This window comes from Salvelinus sp. IW2-2015, linkage group LG6.1, assembly GCF_002910315.2.
Source record: "Salvelinus sp. IW2-2015 linkage group LG6.1, ASM291031v2, whole genome shotgun sequence".
Classification (NCBI taxonomy): Eukaryota; Metazoa; Chordata; class Actinopteri; order Salmoniformes; family Salmonidae; genus Salvelinus; species Salvelinus sp. IW2-2015.
The window spans coordinates 8,069,883-8,092,753 of record NC_036845.1 but is presented as its reverse complement, the minus strand read 5'-3'; the positions used below and the strand labels follow the sequence as shown (position 1 = coordinate 8,092,753).

The following is a 22,871-nucleotide window of genomic DNA, read 5'->3' as shown; positions in this document are numbered from 1 at the left end:
GATGGTATAGAGCTTAGAGGGTATGGTTAGGAGCTATAAGGCTATGGTATAAAGAGCTATAGAGGCTATGGTATAGAGCTATAGAGGCTATGGTATAGGCTATAGAGGCTATGTATAGAGTATTGAGGCTATGGTATAGAGCTATTTATCGTAGGCATAGTAGGCTCCTATAGCGCTATAGGCTTGTATCGGGGTACTGGTAAGTACTGCTATAGGTTTGGAGCAGGCTAGGTGTAGAGCTATAGAGGGCTATGGTATAGCGCTTATAAGACGGCTATAGAGGCATGAGTATCGAGCGCTATAGAGCTATGGTACTAAGCTATAGAGGCCTTATGGGTATAGAGGGAAGCGCTAGTGCGAGGCATGGTTATAAAAAATAACCAATTGAAGTATTGAGAGAACTCATGTCGTAATAATGAAATTCAATTCTGAGCTATTAAGAGGCTATGGTATAAAGTTAGCGGATAGACGGCTAATGGTATTTTAAGCTAATATAATGTGACATATGCGTATAAGGTTGACGAGCCTATAGACGTGTCTATGGCTATCACTGGTACCTTGAGCTATCAGAGGACTATCGGTATATGATTACAAGCAGAGTATATTTTCCAATAGTAAGCATCGAGCGCGTATGGCTTAGTAAGCTATAGATGCGTCCTCTGGTTAGAGCTAGGTAACAGAAGGACCTATGGTATAAGAGTGCCTCATAAGCAAGAAGAGCTATGGTATAAGGAGGATTGATTAGGAGGGGCTCATCTACTGGTTATATCATAGCTATAGAGGCTATGGTATAGAGCTATAGAGGCCTATAGAGTTAGTAAGAAGCTATTCCGAGGATGCTAAGTGGTTAATGCATGTTTGTATGTCCTACAATATGGGGCCTATGGTATAGAGTCTAATAGAGGGTATTGGCCATATGCATGCGCTATAAGACGCGAGGCTATGGTATACACGCTTAGCTCCGCAGGTTATGGGTAAGGGGAGCTATACCAATGAGGCTATGGTCAATTGCTGTGGCTATAATTTCATAGATTGAGGTTATAGAGGCTTAAGCTATGGTATAGCGCTATAGAGGCTATGGTATAGCTATAGAGGCTTGGTATAGACGCTTATAGGAGCATGACTACATGGAACTCTCTTCCATCCATTAACGTTAAAAGACAAAAATTAGATATAAAAACAATCAAAACCCTAAAACAGACACCTCACAGGCACAACGCTGACTTTGAAACCACACACCAGGGACGGCCTCCAGTCCGGAGCCTCCGAGAACGGCCTCAGTCCGGGGCCCACAGCGACGAGGGTGCACAGTCCGGGGCCGCTGCGACGAGGGTGCACAGACAAGGGACGCCACAGAAGGGGGTGAGCCAGAGGTGGAGCGGGGTCTGCGTCCCGCACTGAGCCGCCACGCGGATGGATGCCCACCCAGCCCCGTATAGGTTTCAGGTTTGGCGTCCGGAGTCCGCTTTGGGGGGTATACGTCCAGCACGTGAGAGCTATGCATTATGTCTCTATTTGGTTTGGTCAGGTGTGTGATTGGGGTGTTTCAGTTTTCTATGATTTGGTATTTCTATGTTTTGGCCGGGTATGGTTCTCAATCAATCGGGACAGTGTGTTATCGTTGTCTCTGATTGGGAACCATACGTAGTAGCCTTTTTTCCAACCTTCTTTGTGGGAAGTTTACTTTGTTTAGGGCACATAGCTTTGAGCTTCATGGTTTGTTTTTTGTAGTGTTTATTGTTTTTGTTTCGGTATTTTTGATTTAAATAAAGAAAATGTACGCTCACCACCCTACACTCTTGGTCCTTCTTTAAGGCGTGACAATGAACCACGCAGCCGCCATACCGCTAGGAAGGAGACGCGTTCTGTCTCTTATAGATGAACGTACTTTGAGCGAAATGAAGTACAATCAATACCAGAAACAACAGCAGAGGACCTTGGAATGTGGAGGAAACAGGTACAAAAGTATCTAATCAACAGTAAAACGGATCCTATATCCACTAATTGAAAGGCCGCTCAGCAAGGAAGAAAGCCACTGCTCCAAACGCAATAAAAAGCCAGACTACGTTTGCAACTGCACATGGGATAAAAATCGTACTTTTGGAGAAATGTCTCTGCGTCTGATGAAACAAAAATAGAACTGTTTGGCCATATGACAGTTATGTTTGGAAGAAAAAGGAGGAGGCTTGCAAGCCAAAGAACACCATCCCAACCGTGAAGCCGGGTGGCTGCACATGTTGTGGGGTGCTTTGCTGCAAGAGGGACTGGTGCACTTCACAAAATAGATGGCATCATGAGTGTAGTATCTGGGATCTACATCTGTTTATATTAGTTCTATGCTGTTACTAAGAGGTGATGTATTACGACAGTTTACGTACTACACCTAATAGGAAATGCACATGCGCACTAGTGTGCCCGGGAACTTAGCAGCGAGAGAGGTTTTGACTAAACGAAACTAACTGTACTCCCTCTCCTGCGGTCATTTCTCCACAACACAAATATTACAATGAGGTAGGAAGAATTCTAGTGATATATTGAAGTACATCCCAAGACATCAGTCAGGAAGTTAAAGCTTGGTCGCAAATGGGTCTCCAATGGACAATGACACCAAGCATACTTCCAAATTTGTGGCAAAATGGCTTAAGGACACAAAGGTATTGGAGTGGCATCCACAAAGCCCTGACCTCAATCCATGAAAATGTTCTACCAAATACTAATTGAGTGTATGTAAACTTCTGACCACTGGGAATGTGATGAAAGAAATAAAAGCTGAAATAAATAATTCTCTCTACTATTATTCTGACATTTCACATTCTTAAAATAAATGGTGATCCTAACTGACCTAACACAGGGAATCTTACTAGGATTAAATGTCAGGAATTATTAAAAACTGAGTATAATTGTATTTGGCTAAGGTGTATGTAAACTTCCGACTTCAACTGTACATACAGTATTATTATGAATATAACTTAGCTTCTTCCATGTTTTTGTTTCTAATCTTTTATTTTGTCTGAGTTACATTTAGATGAATATTTGAATATTCTCCTCTTTAACCAAGCCGCTCTCTGAGTGACAGCCAGAAACTGCCATCAAGGATCAGCTTTACTGGCCCACAATGCAACTCTACTGTTTATATAACCAATAGTAGGGGAAAGCAGTCATCTCTCAGAAAGACAACCTACATCAGCTGTCCTCTGCCTGCCTCTTCTCCTCTCTCTTCCTCCGCTCTCCTCTCTCCTCTTTCTCTCTGAGGGAATTCAACGGAAGGAATGTTTCAAACCATGAGATCTTTTCCCAGTCGGTGGCTGATGACAGTTTTACAGCTTTCCCATACACCACTGTGAATGGATTTCATTATGCTCTTCTGAAGAATGTCATGCCAGTAGTTCTGACTGAGTCAGGGGTCTGATGGGCTTTTAGATGTCTGTGGAGATCCCTGTCTGAATAAGATCTACTACTTACCCAGCTGACTCATAGGGCGCAGAAAAATCAACACCTAACCCCCAGGCATATGTGTAGATCTGGATAGTTGGATAGGTAGAATATAGTATACCACCAGAATATGGTGGTAGCTCCATCTTGCCCTCTGATAGGACAGGTGAAATTCCGCCATATTGCTTGCACCTATCCAATCCTCTCATATCTAAGAAAGTGTCCATAGGGTGTATCTTTAGGGATTCATTTGCATAAGATATGTCCTGCACCTATACTGTACTGTAAATTGTAATAAACTCCTGAGCAGCGAGAATATTCTTTGCGGTGGGTGGATAAAGCTGAAGTTTCACTATGCCACTGTCCAACACCTCACTCCAGTGACGCACTGCACCAGCCTCCACCTGGCAAAGCCAGAAGACTCACTCACACTCACTGATGAAACCTGCTCTCCAAGAACACATTATACACGTTCCAACATTCTGAATTTTGTAGAAGTGACACAGATGCACCCTGTCTTGAGCCTTTCCAAATCCTGCACAAAAGTAGTGCACTATATAGGAATAGGGTGTCATTTAAGACGCACACAGGGTCTATTTCTTGTGGGTTTTGTGCCACGGGCAGGTGAAGCTCAAAAGGCACCTTATTCCCTATTTAGTGCACTACGGCCTGGTCAAAAATATCGCACTATCTAAGGATAGGTTGCCATTCGGATGTAAGCCAAGTGTCGGCTCAGTTTGTTTCCCAGTGGTTTGACCAACCGACTCAAATTAGTGGTCAGGCAGGTAGCACCTTGTGTGCCTGTGTGTCTGTGTGTTGTGTGCCTGTGTGACCGTGTCAACATGAAGACATCTTGTTGATTTTGTGTGGCTTTAGCACTTCTCTATAGCAGACATGCACATCAAGGGGGTATGATACACAGGTCAACACCAAACCACAGCACAAAAAAACAAGACAAATGCCTTGGTGTCACGTTTGAAGGAATTTTAATAATCACAAAACAAATAGTTTTGAAATTGACACAAAGTCATTGTTGTATTGCATGGCTGCAGTTGAATGGTTTTCAATCACATGCTATATAATCTGTTACATGGCACACAACACATCTTAGCACCTATGTAACACAGAACACGAGAAGAATACGGAAGTATACAGTAGCTTAACTTTATTGAGTGGAGTCCTCTTCGTCAATTACCTTTCTTGCAGTGATCTTTACAATATTTGTTCAGCATTTGTCTGTGTTCCACGTCAGTCTAATGCCAACTATGACAACCGCGAGGCTGAATCCTAATAGGCTATAGCCTCCCACTCGTTTCAGCAGGCAGGTGTCTGATGCCGTTACTTGTTCCATTCTTTTTACATCTCTTCTCCTTTAGTAGACGGAACGCTCGAGACAGGTTTGCAGGAATGCTGAGACATGCAACAAATGCTTTACAGGATTCAAAGAAGATTACGAGAAAATCTGTCTCATTATTTTCTGTGTTTAGCGGAGAGGGGAGGAGGAGAAAGAGAAGGGTGGATGAGAGAAAGGTGGAAGTAGGGATAGAGAGTGGGAGGGGAGAGAGAGAGAAAGGGCGAGGGTGAATACTGTAGACGAATAGCACTAATATTACACAGAGAATAGCATCTAAAAAGAGCTCCTGAAGTAGCCTTGTTCAGTGGGAGGAGACAGACTGGCTTGGTGGTCAGGCTTTAGGGACTATCACAGTCATATTCTGGAAAAGCACTGGACTGCAGCTCTATTAGCATACACGTACACTAGCATGTGGAGGGAGCTCTTCTCTTTCCTGCTGATACATTGTAGTTAATCACCGTTGAGAATGAAACTCTGCATGGAGAACAAAGGAGTAATTCTCTCGCCATTCTACCATGCAAAACGGATACACTGTGACTACACACAGAATATTATTCAGTTAATTGGCATGTATGAATTGTATGTGTGCAATTGTGTAAAACCATATCTATTCGCACGAGTGCACATGTGTGTCTGTCTGTCTGTATGGGCACAGGGGTTTTAAGGGGCTATAGAGGCTATGGTATAGCTATAGAGGCTATGGTATAGCTATAGAGCCATGACTACATGGAACTCTCTTCCACCTCAGTTAACCCAAGCAATAAAATTAGATAAAAAAATCACCCATAAAACAACACCTCACGGCACAACGCTGACTTTGAACACACACACCAGGGACGGCCTCCAGTCCGGAGCCTCCAGAGACGGCCTCCAGTCCGGGGCCCACAGCGACGAGGGTGCCCAGTCCGGGGCCCGCAGCGACGAGGGTGCCCAGTCCGGGGCCCGCAGCGACGAGGGTGCACAGTCCGGGGCACGCTGCGACGAGGGTGCACAGACCAGAGGCGTCACCAAAGCGGGGTGAGCCAGAGGTGGAGCGGGGTCTGCGTCCCGCACCTGAGCCGCCATCGCGGATGGATGCCCACCCAGACCCTCGCCTATAGGTTCAGGTTTTGCGTCCGGAGTCCGCACCTTTGGGGGGGTACTGTCACGCCCTGACCGTAGAGAGCCTTTTAATGTCTCTATTTGGTTTGGTCAGGGTGTGATTTGGGGTGGGCATTCTATGTTTCGTTTTCTATGATTTGGTATTTCTATGTTTTGGCCGGGTATGGTTCTCAATCAGGGACAGCTGTTTATCGTTGTCTCTGATTGGGAACCATACGTAGGTAGCCTTTTTTCCAACCTATCTTTGTGGGAAGTTTACTTTGTTTAGGGCACATAGCCTTTGAGCTTCATGGTTTGTTTTTGTAGTGTTTATTGTTTTTGTTTCGGTGTCATTTTGATTTAAATAAAGAAAATGTACGCTCACCACGCTACACCTTGGTCCTCTCCTTTAAACGGCCGTGACAATGGAACCACGCAGCCGCCATACCGCTCAGGAAGGAGACGCGTTCTGTCTCCTATAGATGAACGTACTTTGATGCGAAAAGTGCAAATCAATACCAGAACAACAGCAGAGGACCTTGTGAAGATGCTGGAGGAAACAGGTACAAAAGTATCTATATCCACAGTAAAACGAGTCCTATATCCACATAACCTGAAAGGCCGCTCAGCAAGGAAGAAGCCACTGCTCCAAAACCGCCATTAAAAAAGCCAGACTACGGTTTGCAACTGCACATGGGGACAAAGATTGTACTTTTGGTCTGATGAAACAAAAATATAACTGTTTGGCCATAATGACCAAAAGGGGGAGGCTTGCAAGCCAAAGAACACCATCCCAACCGTGAAGCACGGGGGTGGCTGCATCATGTTGTGGGGGTGCTTTGCTGCAAGAGGGACTGGTGCACTTCACAAAATAGATGGCATCACGAGGGAGGAAAATTTTGTGGATATATTGAAGCTACATCCCAAGACATCAGTCAGGAAGTTAAAGCTTGGTCGCAAATGGGTCTTCCAAATGGACAATGACACCAAGCATACTTCCAAATTTGTGGCAAAATGGCTTAAGGACAACAAAGGTATTGGAGTGGCCATCACAAAGCGACAGCCTCAATCCCATAGAAAATGTTCTACCAAATACTAATTGAGTGTATGTAAACTTCTGACCCACTGGGAATGTGATGAAAGAAATAAAAGCTGAAATAAATAATTCTCTCTACTATTATTCTGACATTTCACATTCTTAAAATAAAGTGGTGATCCTAACTGACCTAACACAGGGAATTCTTACTAGGATTAAATGTCAGGAATTATTAAAAACTGAGTATAAATGTATTTGGCTAAGGTGTATGTAAACTTCCGACTTCAACTGTACATACAGTATTATTATGAATATAACTTAGCTTCTTCCATGTTTTTGTTTCTAATCTTTTCTATTTTGTCTGAGTTACATTTAGATGAATATTTGAATATTCTCCTCTTTAACCAAGCCGCTCTCTGAGTGACAGCCAGAAACTGCCATCAAGGATCAGCTTTACTGGCCCACAATGCAACTCTACTGTTTATATAACCAATAGTAGGGGAAAGCAGTCATCTCTCAGAAAGACAACCTACATCAGCTGTCCCTCTGCCTGCCTCTCTTCCTCCTCTCTTCCTCCCGCTCTCCTCTCTCCTCTTTCTCTCTGAGGGAATTCAACGGAAGGAATGTTTCAAACCCATGAGATCTTTTCCCAGTCGGTGGCTGATGACAGTTTTACAGCTTTCCCATACACCACCTGTGAATGGATTTCATTATGCTCTTCTGAAAGAATGTCATGCCAGTAGTTCTGACTGAGTCAGGGGTCCTGATGGGCTTTTAGATGTCTGTGGAGATCCCTGTCTGAATAAGATCTACTACTTACCCAGCTGACTCATAGGGCGCAGAAAAATCAACACCTAACCCCCAGGCATATGTGTAGATCTGAGATAGTTGGWTAGGTAGAATATAGTATACCACCAGAATATGGTGGTAGCTCCATCTTGCCCTCTGATAGGACAGGTGAAATTCCCGCCATATTGCTTGCACCTATCCAATCCTCTCATATCTAAAGAAGTGTCCATAGGGTGTATCTTTAGGGATTCATTTGCATAAGATATGTCCTGCACCTATACTGTACTGTAAATTGTAATAAACTCCTGAGCAGCAGAGATATTCTTTGGCGGTGGGTGGATAAAGCTGAAGTTTCACTATGCCACTGTCCAACACCCTCACTCCAGTGACGCACTGCACCAGCCTCCACCTGGCAAAGCCAGAAGACTCACTCACACTCACTGATGAAACCTGCTCTCCAAGAACACATTATACACGTTCCAACATTCTGMAATTTTGTAGAAGTGACACAGATGCACCCTGTCTTGAGCCTTTCCAAATCCTGCACAAAAGTAGTGCACTATATAGGGAATAGGGTGTCATTTAAGACGCACACAGGGTCTATTTTCTTGTGGGTTTTGTGCCACGGGCAGGTGAAGCTCAAAAGGCACCTTATTCCCTATTTAGTGCACTACGGCCCTGGTCAAAAATATCGCACTATCTAAGGAATAGGTTGCCATTCGGGATGTAAGCCAAGTGTCGGCTCAGTTTGTTTTCCCAGTGGTTTGACCAACCGACTCAAATTAGTGGTCAGGCAMGTAGCACCTTGTGTGCCTGTGTGTCTGTGTGTCTGTGTGCCTGTGTGACCGTGTCAACATGAAGACATCTTGTTGATTTTGTGTGGCTTTAGCACTTCTCTATAGCAGACATGCACATCAAGGGGGTATGATACACAGGTCAACACCAAACCYCAGCACAAAAAAACAAGACAAATGCCTTGGTGTCACGTTTGATAGGAATTTTAATAATCACAAAAACAAAATAGTTTGAAATTGACACAAAGTCATTGTTGTATTGCATGGCTGCAGTTGAATGGTTTTCAACTCACATGCTATATAATCTGTTACATGGCCACACAACACATCTTAGCACCTATGTAACACAAAGAACACGAGAAGAATACAGGAAGTATACAGTAGCTTAACTTTATTGAGTGGAGTCCTCTTCGTCAATTACCTTTCTTGCAGTGATCTTTACCAATATTTGTTCAGCATTTGTCTGTGTTCCACGTCAGTCTAATGCCAACTATGACAACCGCGAGGCTGGAATCCTAATAGGCTATAGCCTCCCACTCGTTTCAGCAGGCCAGGTGTCTGATGCCGTTACCTTCTGTTCCATTCTTTTTACATCTCTTCTCCTTTAGTAGACYGAACGCTCGAGGACAGGTTTGCAGGAATGCTGAGACATGCAACAAATGCTTTACAGGATTCAAAGAAGATTACGAGAAAATCTGTCTCATTATTTTCTGTGTTTAGCGGAGAGGGGGAGGAGGAGAAAGAGGAAGGGTGGATGAGAGAAAGGTGGAAGTAGGGATAGAGAGTGGGAGGGGAGAGAGAGAGAAAGGGCGAGGGTGAATACTGTAGACGAATAGCACTAATATTACACAGAGAATAGCATCTAAAAAGAGCTCCTGAAGTAGCCTTGTTCAGTGGGAGGAGAACAGACTGGCTTGGTGGTCAGGCTTTAGGGACTATCACAGTCATATTCTGGAAAAGCACTGGACTGCAGCTCTATTAGCATAACCACGTACACTAGCATGTGGAGGGAGGCTCTCTCTCTTTCCTGCTGATACATTGTAGTTAATCACCCGTTGAGAATGAAACTCCTGCATGGCAGAACAAAGGAGTAAATTCTCTCGCCATTCTACCATGGCAAAACGGATACACTGTGACTACACACAGAATATTATTCAGTTAATTGGCATGTATGAATTGTATGTGTGCAATTGTGTAAAACCATATCTATTCGCACGAGTGCACATGTGTGTCTGTCTGTCTGTATGGGCACAGGAGGTTTAGGGGGTATTGACATTTTCTAACATGAAATTAATTGCTTCTATATTCATGTAGAGTATTATTGTGTATATTAAATAGATGTTCTAGTCAGAGAGAATCATTTCTGTCTCACATGACCATTCAGTCCCAGCGCTGAGGCAACTTTGAAAGAGAAAAATAAGCGAGAACCTCCCTTTCAATAAACCGCATACAACAAAAAGGCTAACAAAGGATACAAAAAATCCACTGACTGCTTTGTAAAACCACACAGAACATCACAACAAACCATTCTGCTGTAGTGTTGACTGGTGACTGGTGACTGGTGACTGGTGACTGGTGAGGGAGAACAAAGTCCATAATCTGACAGTAATATGACATGATGGCATGGAAAAGGCAGCATGAGATCTCTCCACTGATGTCAGACAGGGGAAGACCTTAATTGAATCAGTCACCACATCTCTGCTGCCTGAGAGATCACACTGACCGGAAGTGTTATGGAGCAAAACACAGCAAAACATTATCGCAAGATGGCTATACTGAGAGGAAAGGAATACACTGTGTGGTTGGTTGAACACAGATTCATGAGGGAGAGTGGGAGAGAGAAAGAGAGGAAAGTGGATAGAAGCTCTAGGGGACTATAGGATTAAATAGATATATATAAAGGCAAAACACAAATTGTTTAAAAAAAAAATACACAAACACGCACACACACTCAACACTCAACACTCCCTCTCTCGCTCTCTCTAGATTTATACAATGCTGAGTTCCAAGTGGACCTTGACAAATACTGATGATGCATATTTCATCCTGCAATGACCCCATCCCATGGGAAAAGAAGCCTGCTCGTCCCATAGACTGAAATGTAAACTGCTGTCACTCATTCTCTCCCCAGTCAGCATCAGCAATATCCTTCTTCCACTGGTCTCTTACTATAACCACAGAGAGCCATTTCTCATAATGGGCTAGTCATAGGTCTATATTCTTGCTTTATACCCTCGGGACCTGGGAGAAAGGTGGTGAGATAGGGGCCCAAACAGAACAACAGTGTTTTTATTCTCGTCTTTAACAGAGCCTCTCTCTGAGTGACAGCAGGCTGATACAGGTGTGCTTCTCCGCTGCACACAGAGAGACATTCAGACTTGATGATGTTAATCTAACAAGGGGACTCTGCAGGTGTGTGGAGAGAAAGAGAGGACAGATAGAGTGAGAGAGTGAAAGAGCGATGGGGAGATGGAGGGGAAGAGGAGACGTGGGGCAACCATCCTGCTGCTTGCTGGGTCCGTGAGCGCGAGCGCGTTTTGTGTGTGTATGCGTGTTGTCCTGTGTGCGTACCAGTGTGTATACGTGTCTGTGTGTATGTGTGCGTGTGTGTGTGTGTGCCTGTGTGTATGCGTGTACATGATCAGCAACGCCTCTTTGTTATGGCAGAGGTGCGTATCCTCATAAAGGAGTGGTGACACAGCCGATCTGCTGCAGAACATAATGTGACACTGTGTGAAACTGAAGAAGTCAGCCCAGTGCTGGTTTATATATCGAATAAACACAGACACAAAAAGACAAATAGAAACCACTACACATATTCTAAACACACACACAGACACACACACAACACCCACACACACCACACACACACACAAACAACACACACACACACACACACACACACACACACACACACACACACACACCACACACAACACACACAACAACACAACACACAACACACCAACACACACACACACACACACACACCACACACAGACACCACACACCACACAACACACACACACAGTTTGGACACACTCCCAAGCAGCGAGCAGAGCAGGGCCTGCCTGGAGAGATAGGTGTGGACAGCTCTGAATCACTGTCAAGATCCTGTTATCACAGTAGTCAAATCACCGAAGGTTTTCTGAATGACAGAGGAAAACATCCTTAAGTGTGACAGGCAAACTGTATGTGCAGTACTGTATGGATGGATGTGTGAGATACAGGAGAGTCATGATCCAAACATTCCCCAAGGCTATACTGCCACTGTGTCAGAGGAAAATCTACAAGGTAACGCCTACAAGACAAGAGGATCAGTGTAGCCTACAGTGAGGTCATCAGTCAGTTACTTGTCAAGATATACCCAAAGAACAATGGCAATTTGAACAGGACACTTTTGTGCATTTATTTGCACTAAATGTCAAATATTTCAGTTATTCAAATGATGTATGAGAGCAGCATGTCCTAGTGTGATTTTGAATTACATATTGATATCACCCATCTGCAGTATAAACTGCTTAAGGTCAATTGACTGTCCTGTGGCAGTGTGGCTAGCTGCTGATAACATTGTATTCTATGCATGTAAATGAATACTGACAACTGACTTCCCATGGGGCACACTGTTGATGCATTTAGCCGGCTGAATACATTGTGATTTATTACACACGCACACACTCACACACTCACACACACACACACTCACACACTCACACAGACACAGAGACGTTAATCAGGAGCCTTCATAGTAGTCAGTGAGGCGCTGCTCTCTGCAGTGCACTTTATAGGCCCCGTGCCAGACCCTGCCTGCACAGTGATAAATAATGGGACCGACTTGAGAGCATGTTTGCCTTTTCAATTGTTGCAAGTTGAAATCATAATCTAAACTTTTCACAAAAAAAGCCTAGTCTAAACAATTTGATTTAATTGGCATGCTTCCACCAATCACGCATGTTAGTAAATTAAGGAATGATGCCTAGTGATATATGTTATAAACGCCAGGCCTTAGTTACAGCTATGAAAAACATGAATCCCCTGAGAAAGAATGTTCTAACCATATGGCTGCAGTGTGTGAGCACATTTAAGAAGGTCTGCTTTTAATCTGACACACCATGGCAAGAGAGGAACTTCAGAAGAAGGATGTTAGAAAGAAGGATGACATTTGGGCAAAATTGGCCCAGAATAAGCAACATTACATTCTTTCATCATCGTAATGTAAAAACACAAGACAAAAGCTTGATTTACCAACAAAATCACCACTATTTGGTGATAGAAACCTTCTGCCAGATCTCTCCTCTCCTCCTCTCCTCTTCCCCTCTCCCCCTCTCCTCCTCCCCTCTCCCATTCTCCTCTCTCCTCTCCTCCTTCCCCCCCCTTCCCCTCCTCCCTCCCTCTCCCCCCCTCCCCTTCCCCTCCTCCCCCTCTCCCTCTCCTCCTCTCCCCCTCTCCTCTCCTCCCATCCTCTCCCCCTCCCCCTCCTCCCTCTCCTCCTCTCCTCTCCTCCCTCCTCCCCCCCCTTCCCTCCTCTCCCCCTCTCCTCTCCCCCTCCCCTCCCATCCTCTCCTCTCCCCTCCCATCCTCTCCCCCTCCCCTCCCCTCTCCCCCTCTCCTCCCATCCTCTCCCCCTCCCCTCCTCTCCCCCTCTCCTCCCTCCCCTCACATCCTCCCCCTCCCCTCTCCTCCCATCTCTCCCTCCCCTCCCTCCTCTCCCCCTCCTCTCCTCCCCTCCCATCCTCCCCCTCCCCCTCTCTCCCCCTCCCATCCTCTCCCTCCCCTCCTGCAAATGTATTTTCTATGTGGATTACTGAGATTATAAGCAATCTACAACCCGTCAGCGTTTTCCTGGTCCCCAGTTGGACCAACCTGTTTTTTTCATCAATAAATACACTCTGGAAACCTTAGTATCACACACAGTCCTGCAGCCACATCACCGGACTAATCTATCCACCAACCTTTTACCAGGAGCCATCTTTCCCCTAATGCTCTCTGGGAGATGTAAAGACGCTCCAAACCAATCAGGCCTCATAAAACAGGAGCTTATAGCCAGAGCTCAGAGCTGTTATGACATGTTCCTTTCTTCCCAGTGAAAAGGTCAGCTCACTAGGCAGAATTCCTGCACAGTGCACACTGAAACCTATGTAGGTGTATACATGTATAGGTTGCACTGATCGCACACAAACATTCAAGCACACACACACGCACACGCACACACATACACTAAAACCCAGATGAAAAGTGTGTGAGTTACAAAAGTTCAGACGCCAGTGTTTGGATGGTAATTTTGCCTACTTCACGCAGTCCTACTAGACCATATAAAGGGATCCACAGGTAGGCCTACTGTAGAACCTGTTTAGGACTAATATGAAACTGTATTTGACTCCAGTCTTTTCATCACAATTCAATAATTTTAAGTACTTAACCTTATCTTTAGTCTATGGCATAAGGGAAACCTAATGTTAAGTGTTAAGAGGGCGTTGTTTTGTCCCCCTGAACTGCAGTGGTGTGGAGTCCTGTCCTCCTAACAGATTTACTTGGAAGCCAATATTATATGGGTAATTCATAATGCATTGAGGCAACAAGCATTCCATCCTGTCTGAGACAGGAACCAGACCCGATACTGCCTGGAATATGGTATTTGATGTCGGTTGGCCTTCCCTTTAGGCGCACAAAGTTACGGCGCTGCTTTCACTTTCAAAGCAAACCCAGGAACTGAAATCCCAGCTGAGAATACAACCATGGATGGACGGCACTCACAGTGCCCTGTGTCTAACCAATATCCTGTGGGGTTTGAGTTTGTGTGCCTGAGTACAGCAGTGAATTCCAATGGGGCCCCTTGAATGACTTGAGGCAGACTTGAGGTTGAGGGTGTAGTCAGTGCATGCTTGTATTTGAAGAGAAAAGATGCCTCTCTCTACCTCACTTGAGCTGGCTGAGTACAGAAACATTGCATGCAGATGGAGCTGATCACTATTCAAATACAGTCTAAGGTGCCAAACACTTTTTTTGTTGTTGCCAGGAGTGAAGTAGTGCTCTTCAAAATATAAAAAAACCACAATAACTAACAGGTTGTAAAATCCATGACACAATACTCTTTATGCTTCATTTAAGGTCCAATAGATGAGAAGTTGGAGTTATTCTTGGATTCCATGGAGCTGTTCAAACCAGGGTCTCCTTTCTACATGTATGGAATCAATTAAGAAAATATGAGACTTCAGGGACTYGCTGGTGGAACTGGGAGACTTGATTCCTGATCACCCAGTTGAAAGAGTGTTTGGACTAAAACTTTTTTWAAACTTTCTGTAAGAGGGTTTACTATCAACTTGAATATTTGTAAGGCATAAACATATAATTTTCTATCGGATTAATATCACACATTCTCATGCTTTCTCYACATGCAAGATAATCAGAATATCAACGTTTATTACTTCTAGTCTCTCCTCTCATTCTACTGATACACTTCACACGTTTCTCTGATCAGGAGTCAGTGCACAACAGACAGAATGGATAGTGGAAGTCAGCTCTTGGTGCAAATGTGTCAAAATATGAACAATAAATAACAAATGCTCTGAGCTGACCACTTTCTTGCTTCTTTTCCTTCAGGCTAAATAGGATTACAATTTCGTATCACAAGAAATAAAGGCACACGTCATTTCGGCGATAGTGTAGCCTACAAATATAATTGATTTAGCTTTTTTAGCCAAACAGTTTGGAAGTTCGCTATTCTGCAGCTTTATCGAGAACAGAATAAATATAATTGCAGCAAGAGTATGCAAATTCAGCACTTTCACGTGGATGCATAGCCAAAACAAAAGTTTGAAATTGTGCTATCGGGCAGCAAAAGGAGAATTCTGATTTAAGGAAACATGAACCGCACTTACCATCGTTTCCCCCACCCGGGTGCATTCCACAAGGAACGTTTACAGCCTTTATTATAGTGCAAACACGTCCGGTGACACCATGTAGATATGGTTACACAAACTTTATTGAAGACTGGACAGCATTGGTTCTGAAGATGCAGCGTGCATAAAGTCTCCAGCTCCTCCACAATGCTTTTTCCATATACTATCACTTTTGAATTGAGCTATGTTTCATCTCCATKTATAGGCTACATTGCGGTTGTCATTATTGTAGGGTACCTTGGCATTAATAAAGGTAACAATAAATCTCGCAAATTACAATAGTTAAGTAGGCTCCAGTACGTTTCAGTGGCTTCAAACCTTTGTGGTAGCCTACTTCTCCAGAAGAAATCCCAACCTACAGTTTTGCTTTAGCGCAAAGTGGAGCAAAGGCATATGAAAAGCAGCTCTCACTCCCGAGGGACCCGTGCGTTTTGGAAAGTTTATTTCACAGTAAAAGTCCTCTTTCTGGGACTAGATGGGTATTTGGTAGACTATAGAAATGCGCTGTAATTTGATAGCAGTCGGCCTTGCGTGGTCTAGCTGTCCATATATTGGATACAGGCGCCTTGCAATTGCAGAGCACGTTTTTAAATGAGTCATGAAGCCTAATTTAAATAACAGACACGCACATAGCCTTGATGGATGAGAGCAATAAATGATAAGAACCAGACACATAAAAACGAATTAATGTTGCTTTTTATCCACTTTGAAGTGTGCTTGAATTGTAAAGTACTAGGCTCACTATCCATCCCCTGGCATTSGAGTCACAGGGGACAGATCTAACAGATACCCATTACCAATTAGGTCTATAATCTTAACTAATAACACATAGAGCAATTTTTTGGGACAAATATTAGGCCTAGTCTTGGACTAAAAAACATGCTCAATGGAAAGACCTAATCTCCATTGAAAGTGATTTGTAGTCTAGCACTAGGCTTGATCTGTGTCTGGGAAACTGGCCCATATGGTTCTATCATCTTCAGAGATGAAGAACACACTGTTACATTTCTCTGAAGATGAGGTGCTTTTCAACAATGAACGGATTAAAAGACAACGGACAAGGATGTCAATTCTTGGCTCACTAGTAAATCWTTATGGTCAAGGACTGCCCCCTTCTGGTAGCTACTGACCTAGAGCACATTGAATTGCAGTCAAAAACGGAGAAGAAAGGAAAATGCATCCCAATTCTCCACCGTTCTGAAGGGGAAAGTACAAGTGCATGCAATTGTGGAGAATCAGAACACATACATAAAGTCTACAGGGGGACGTAGGCTAGGTAAGGTAAAGAAGAGGGAGGAAACAGATATAACTAGCTGGAGTCTGGAGATGATAACATCATGGGTAATGTTCAGTTTATTGTTAATATGGAACATTCAACCAACAAAAAATGACTGTATGACAAGGATTTGCTGATATAGTACATCAGACGAGAAACATGCAAGATCTCTGAGGTAGATGATCACATAACCGATAATGCCATGCCATCCAGCAAAATATGTAATAAAGAGATTGTAGTCATTTCAGGTGTTTACCATGCGGCCTTCAACCTTCATTCAACCTCCTGATCTACAGTACTGTATAGCTGATGACTTAGTACAAACGGGATCATTTTTGCTCAGRAGTTCATTATGCAATTAATACTTCTCTTTTATTTTACTTTAAAGACCAATTGAGCGTTTGAAGTCACTGAATCTCTTAGAATTGTCTCATTCGTCTGTTTGGGATGAGCCTAAAGCAGCGAACAAGATCTTATAATGCATTACTGACCCTCAAGTGTATCTTCTCACTGAGAACACTTAAACAAACACATGGAATGGAGATCCTTTAAACAGCTTAAGATACATTATTATGTTTTGTATAATTTCAGCCAGTGGTTTTGAAAGTACCCCTGCAATGAATATGATATATTACAAATTTCAATTTGTACAATATGTTATGCATTTGTAAGTGCTTAAAGGGGCAGTGCAGTCAAAACGTGATTTCCCGTTTTTCAGTATGAGGTCACAACAACACTGTTCAGGTGGGAGGGAGTGTTTGGCCCACAGCARGACATCACAATCTGATCTGATTATTTTGATCAATGACCAGTCAACTTTTATTAGCATATGTATCATCCTACTTTGAAGGTGTAAACGGGGTAGGCTCTAGTCTAGAGTCTAGATGATCCTATTTGCCAATCAGGGCTGTGTATGTAAATATATTTACATTTATATCAACACACCCACACGATCAGACTGAGCATTTCAATTGTAAAGGAAGCTTGAAATAAATAATAACAAATATATTTGGAGTTTTTTTCATGAAATAAACACACACAGTGATTTATTAGACATATAGTGATGATTTAAAAATAAAATTAATAAGACTCCATGTGGGCTTTAAGATCCGTTTAAATCTTTTTAACTGATGATGATAATATCTGGTGATAATACCTTGCACCTGTCAGTGTTCTATTGTTGCCTGTTGTAATTGTGTCTGGGTGCTAGTGTGACAGGTTAAAGGAAATACTAATHACCTGTTATACATTAAAAAGTATTAGTAAGTTCATAGTATGTGAGGATCTTAAAACATCTAAGGTTAAGAAGATCATGCATTCAGTATTAGTTGATAGATTGATAACATTTATATAATTGTGTTAAAATCCGTCAAGCATACAAAGGGTACGAATTGTGAGAGGAATGTGTAAACGTTATGTTGATTACTTTATGTTGTCGTGGGTAAAAGTGTTAAAGAGAGAGGAGAGGTCTACCAGGTTCGACTATCAGTAATGATATAGATCGAGCACGCGCGCGTATGGCTGTCGAATTAAACGTCGTAGGCGCTAGACAGCACTACCAGCAGTGCTCTTACAGATCTTGATGTTTATATATCCTGAAGCGAAGAGCATGAGAGAGGTGTGTGGTGAGGTTCAAATGCTTAGAGAAGAGTGTCACTCCTTCTCCAGATCAGACAATGACATTGGCTGCATTGAACGATTGAAATGACTATTTCTCTAAAGGACTCTGAACCAGTCAAGCGCACATCCATGTCAGTGCCCAGGCCACTGTATCAGGAGATGAAGGGTTACTTTTATGACCTCATAGCACAGGGCTGGTGTTAGGAAGTCAAACTCTTCATATTCTCACCTGTCGTGTGCGTTTCGTAAGAAGGATGGACCCTCCTGTTTGTATAGATTACAGAGACCTGAGAAGAAGACACATCCCGACTGCCAGCCCATCCCTCGGGTCCAAGACATCATGGACAGTTAAGGTGGTAATTCCTGGTTCTCCCTCTTAAGTCAGGGAAAAGCGTATCCAGCGGGGTTATTCTAGAGAAAGCAGACAACTGACAGCATTTGTGACCCCGTGGGACTCTATGAGTGGATACGGATGGCCACGGCCTCATGAACGCTCCTGCAGCTTTTCAGCGTGTGGTGTTTGAAGGAGGCAGTGTCTTTGGGAAGACATGGTGATTCGATAAATATCTGGATCCTTATTGGACGACTGCTTTTCAGTAAAACATTTCGACAGCCATGTGAATGATTGCGAAAAGTTTTGCAGCGTCTCAGAGAGTATGACATTAACTAACAAATAAGTGTGATCTCTTTAAACCCACGGTCCGTTATTTTGGGCAGAGTAGGTCTGCAGAGGGCAGCCGAGTTGACCAGACGATTTTGAAGCAGTAGAGCATTGAAAGAAATCAGACCAGAGACTGTGGGCCAGCTCAGACAATGCTTGGTTTACTCACTACTACAGACAGTACATCAAAGACTTTTCTAGGAGGGCAGCTGCCTGTATGACCTCCTGAAAGCAGATTCAGAAAAATTACTCGCACCCACGGAAACAAAAACAAAGAAACTAAGTCATGTGGTGCCCTCAAACAAGCCAATCCTGTGGACTGACCAGCATCAACATGCACTTGAACAGCTGATTGAGTGTTTGCTTCACCCACCAGTCTTAGGTTTCCCTGATTTCACTCAGCCATTTGTTGTACACACTGATGCGTCACACCAAGGCTTGGGAGCAGTTCTCTATCAAAAGCAGAATGGAAGCTTAGGGTCATTGCTTATGGCTTTCGACCTTAACAGCAGCTGAGAAGAACTATCACTACCACTCGGGCAAGCTAGAATCTAGCTAAAGGAGGCAATAACTGATAAGTCCATGATATTTGTACTATGCTCCGTCCTTCACTGTATACAGCGATAACAACCCGCTCAGCTACATTCTGTCTACTGCGAAACTGAACGCAACCACATCCAGGTGGGTTTCAGAATTGGCTGATTTCCACTTTACAATAAAGTACAGGCCAGGCAGAGAGAACGGTGATGCAGATGCGTTGTCAAGGATGCCACTGGATGTAGAGTCACTGATGAGAGAATGTTCTGAGGAGCTTCACCAGACACCATTGCCGCCACGATACAAGCAGTTGAGGTACAGAAAGAGGCTGTTGTACCTTGGTCACTTTCAGCTGCAGCTATGTCAGTGTCAGCTGAAGTGAGACATCACAAAAACCAGCTCGATCCCAAAAGATCCCAAAGATGGGATAAGAGAAAGCAAGAATCTGATCCGGTCATCCGTCCTGTGCTCGATTCAAACTGTCTGGTTCTAAACCGCCAGTTAATAAGAGACAAAAGAAATTCGTCCAAAGACAAAATGCCTATTCGGAGAATGGGACAAATTGACAATAGACAGTGATGGCATTCTGTACAGAATCACTACAGCCCGCAAGCAGTTAGTTACTCAGAGCAGTACAAAGGTAGTGATGGAAGAGTTGCACAATAACATGGGACACAAGGTACTGACGACTGTATCACTGGTACGTGACCGCTTCTTCTGGCCATATAGCAATCTGACATCGAGCACTATGTGACTAAAACTTGTAGCGGTGTCAAGCAGAAAAAGCCAGCCCATGAACAAGAGCTCCTCTGACAACAATTGTGACAACACAGCCATTTGAATTGGTATGTATAGACTTCCTTCATCTCGACAGATGCAAGGGGGATATGAGTACACTCGTGATTGTGATCATTATTACACGTTTCACTCAAGCCTCGCACACACACATCAAAGTCAGGTAAAACTGCGCAAATCTCATCTTCAATGATGCCCTTGAAGTTTGGTTCCCGTCCCGCATCCACCATGACAAGGGGGAGAATTTGAAAATCAGTTGTTCCATCAGTTAAAGAAACTCAGTGGCATGGCGGGGGTCCAAGACAACACCTACCACCCGATGGGGAACGGTCAAGTGGACGCATGAACGAATTGTGCAAATGTTAAAGACACTAACTGAGACACAAAAGTCAAATTGGAAGGAGTCTCTGAACAAACTGGTTTATGCCTATAACTGCACCCGGCGAAGTGACTGGTTATTCCACATTTTATCTTCTGTTTGGGAGACACCCAGCTCCAGTTGATATGGCTTTTGGATTGTGCACAGAGGCAGTCCAGTAACCATCGAGACTACGTGGAGAACTGGAAACGAGGGATGGAAGAAGCATACGCCATTGCAAATGAAAATGCTCAGAAAGCTGCTGAAAGAAGTAAGAAGTACTATGACACTAAGTTAGGAGTTCAGTGCTACAGCCTGGCGAGCGAGTTCTGATTAAAACTGACACCAAGAGGAGGACCAGGCAAGCTCCGTAACTATTGGGAAGATACAATTCACACAGTAGTGAGACAATGGGTTCAGACCTGCCGATTTAGAATTGAGACCAGAAAAGGGTAGGGACGCTCCAGGGTCCTGCACAGAACCTGCTCAATGTCCTGTGACCACTTACCTTTTGAGACACAACAAGAAATGACCAAAGATGACAAAAGTCAGAAAAAAAGGAGACTCAGCCTGCATCACATCCTCTAGATTCTGATGACAGCGGGGATGAATATGACTTCATCATGAGCCGCTACAGGTTCCACATCTCCACAGTACCTGAGGAGAGGAATGCTGAACCAGCGAGAGAGTGGGAACACAGCCCCCACCAGTGAAACAGACAGTTGCGGTGCCAGTCCCTGATACGCTACCAGCACAGCCTCTTGTTGAAAAGCGGCTGGAGGAGACAACACAGTTCAAGACCTGCCTGCTGAGGAGATTAACTTGCCTGCTGAAAGTTTGCCTGATGATCGTCCACCAAGTGCCTTTTCCTTCATTAACTGATGCTGCTGAACCTGGGAACCAGCCTACCAGCTGCCACAAAGAGAGAGAACCCCAAGAGTATCACCTATGATCAGCTTGGTATCCCTTCCTGCTACAGTATCCAGCCAGCACCAGTTGTTCCATGGCTGCCATCACTAACGCAATGTACTTTTCAGCCACCTTACATGTATGGGCTTCAGCAACACTTGAGGCTACAGAGTTGACATGTTTGACCATGGACTACTGAATTGATAACAGACTGTCACAGAGACAATTTCAGACTATGCATTAGATCATTAAATTGATGGCTGTTGATCAATAGTATGAGAAAGGACTGTTTATGTTATACTACAGCTGGTCAACAGATATGGACTGTGAATAACTTGTTTAGTTATATTGACTGTGACCTTGACCTCTGCTCAAGTACTACCTTACAGAAGAGGATTTTCTAGGTCCAGTGCATACAGACTGTTGAAGAAGACAATGTTGGTAATGTTGGGACAACATTTATTTTGTCAGGGAGAGTGTGACAGGTTAAAGGAAATACTAATTACTGTTATACTATAAAAAGTATTAGTAAGTTCATAGTATGTGAGGATCTTAAAACTCTAAGGTTAAGAAGATCATGCATTCAGTATTAGTTGATAGATTGATAACATTATCTAATTGTGTTAAAATCCGTCAAGCATACAAAGTACGAATTGTGAGAGGAATGTGTAAACGTTATGTTGATTACTTTAGTTGTCGTGGGTAAAAGTGTTAATCTGTGATCTACTAAATGCTCTTAATCTATGAGCCTGAGATCGATTGCTCTGGTTCTCATCGTTCACGGAGAATTCGCGGTCTTTTTCTCATTGCACAAAAGTTCAATGAGTAAATTCCCTATACATCGATTTCTTTCTCCCCTTTTTCAGGTACGTTATTGATGATAAAAGAGTAATTTAAATGAATAAACTCGCTAACATGTACAGAGTGTTTAAGGTTTGTCTTAGTAACATATTGAGGAAGTTAGTTAAGTTTGCAGAGAGAAACATGAGCCCTGCTCGGTTGCAGCTAGCTTCGTCTGCTAATCTGCAGTAGCTGCCATTTTATGTCGATTTGATGATATGAACATGTGCGTTGTTAATAAGATATTTTGCGGTGTTATTTGTGTAATGGTTTTTCAAACACTTTATTGCTGTTGATAAATTGAGTTATGGTTTACTGAGTTAAAGCTTATATTATTCTATTATATATTGAAAATAGTATTTGTTTCAGTGATGTACAGTGTATATGTGTGATTGAATAAGCCTTGTACCCTACAAAACTATCTATTTTGTAGATCTGTTTTTCTGTAAAATGTGTTACTTATGTAAAATGCATTGCACTAAAAGTTCTCA

The 22,871-nt window shown here is 43.3% G+C and overlaps 1 protein-coding gene across 1 annotated transcript in view; it reads right to left on the bottom strand.

The window, feature by feature from the left end:
- The window catches only part of LOC111964974 (Golgi-associated kinase 1A), a 27,221-nt gene extending 11,382 nt beyond the window's left edge, over window positions 1-15,839 (bottom strand). The window contains exon 1 of the mRNA XM_023988876.2: window positions 15,364-15,839. Coding sequence (XP_023844644.1) covers window positions 15,364-15,366 — 3 coding nt within the window. The 5' untranslated portion in view covers window positions 15,367-15,839. The remainder of the gene's footprint in view (window positions 1-15,363) is intronic.
- Between the last annotated feature and the right edge of the window lie 7,032 nt (window positions 15,840-22,871).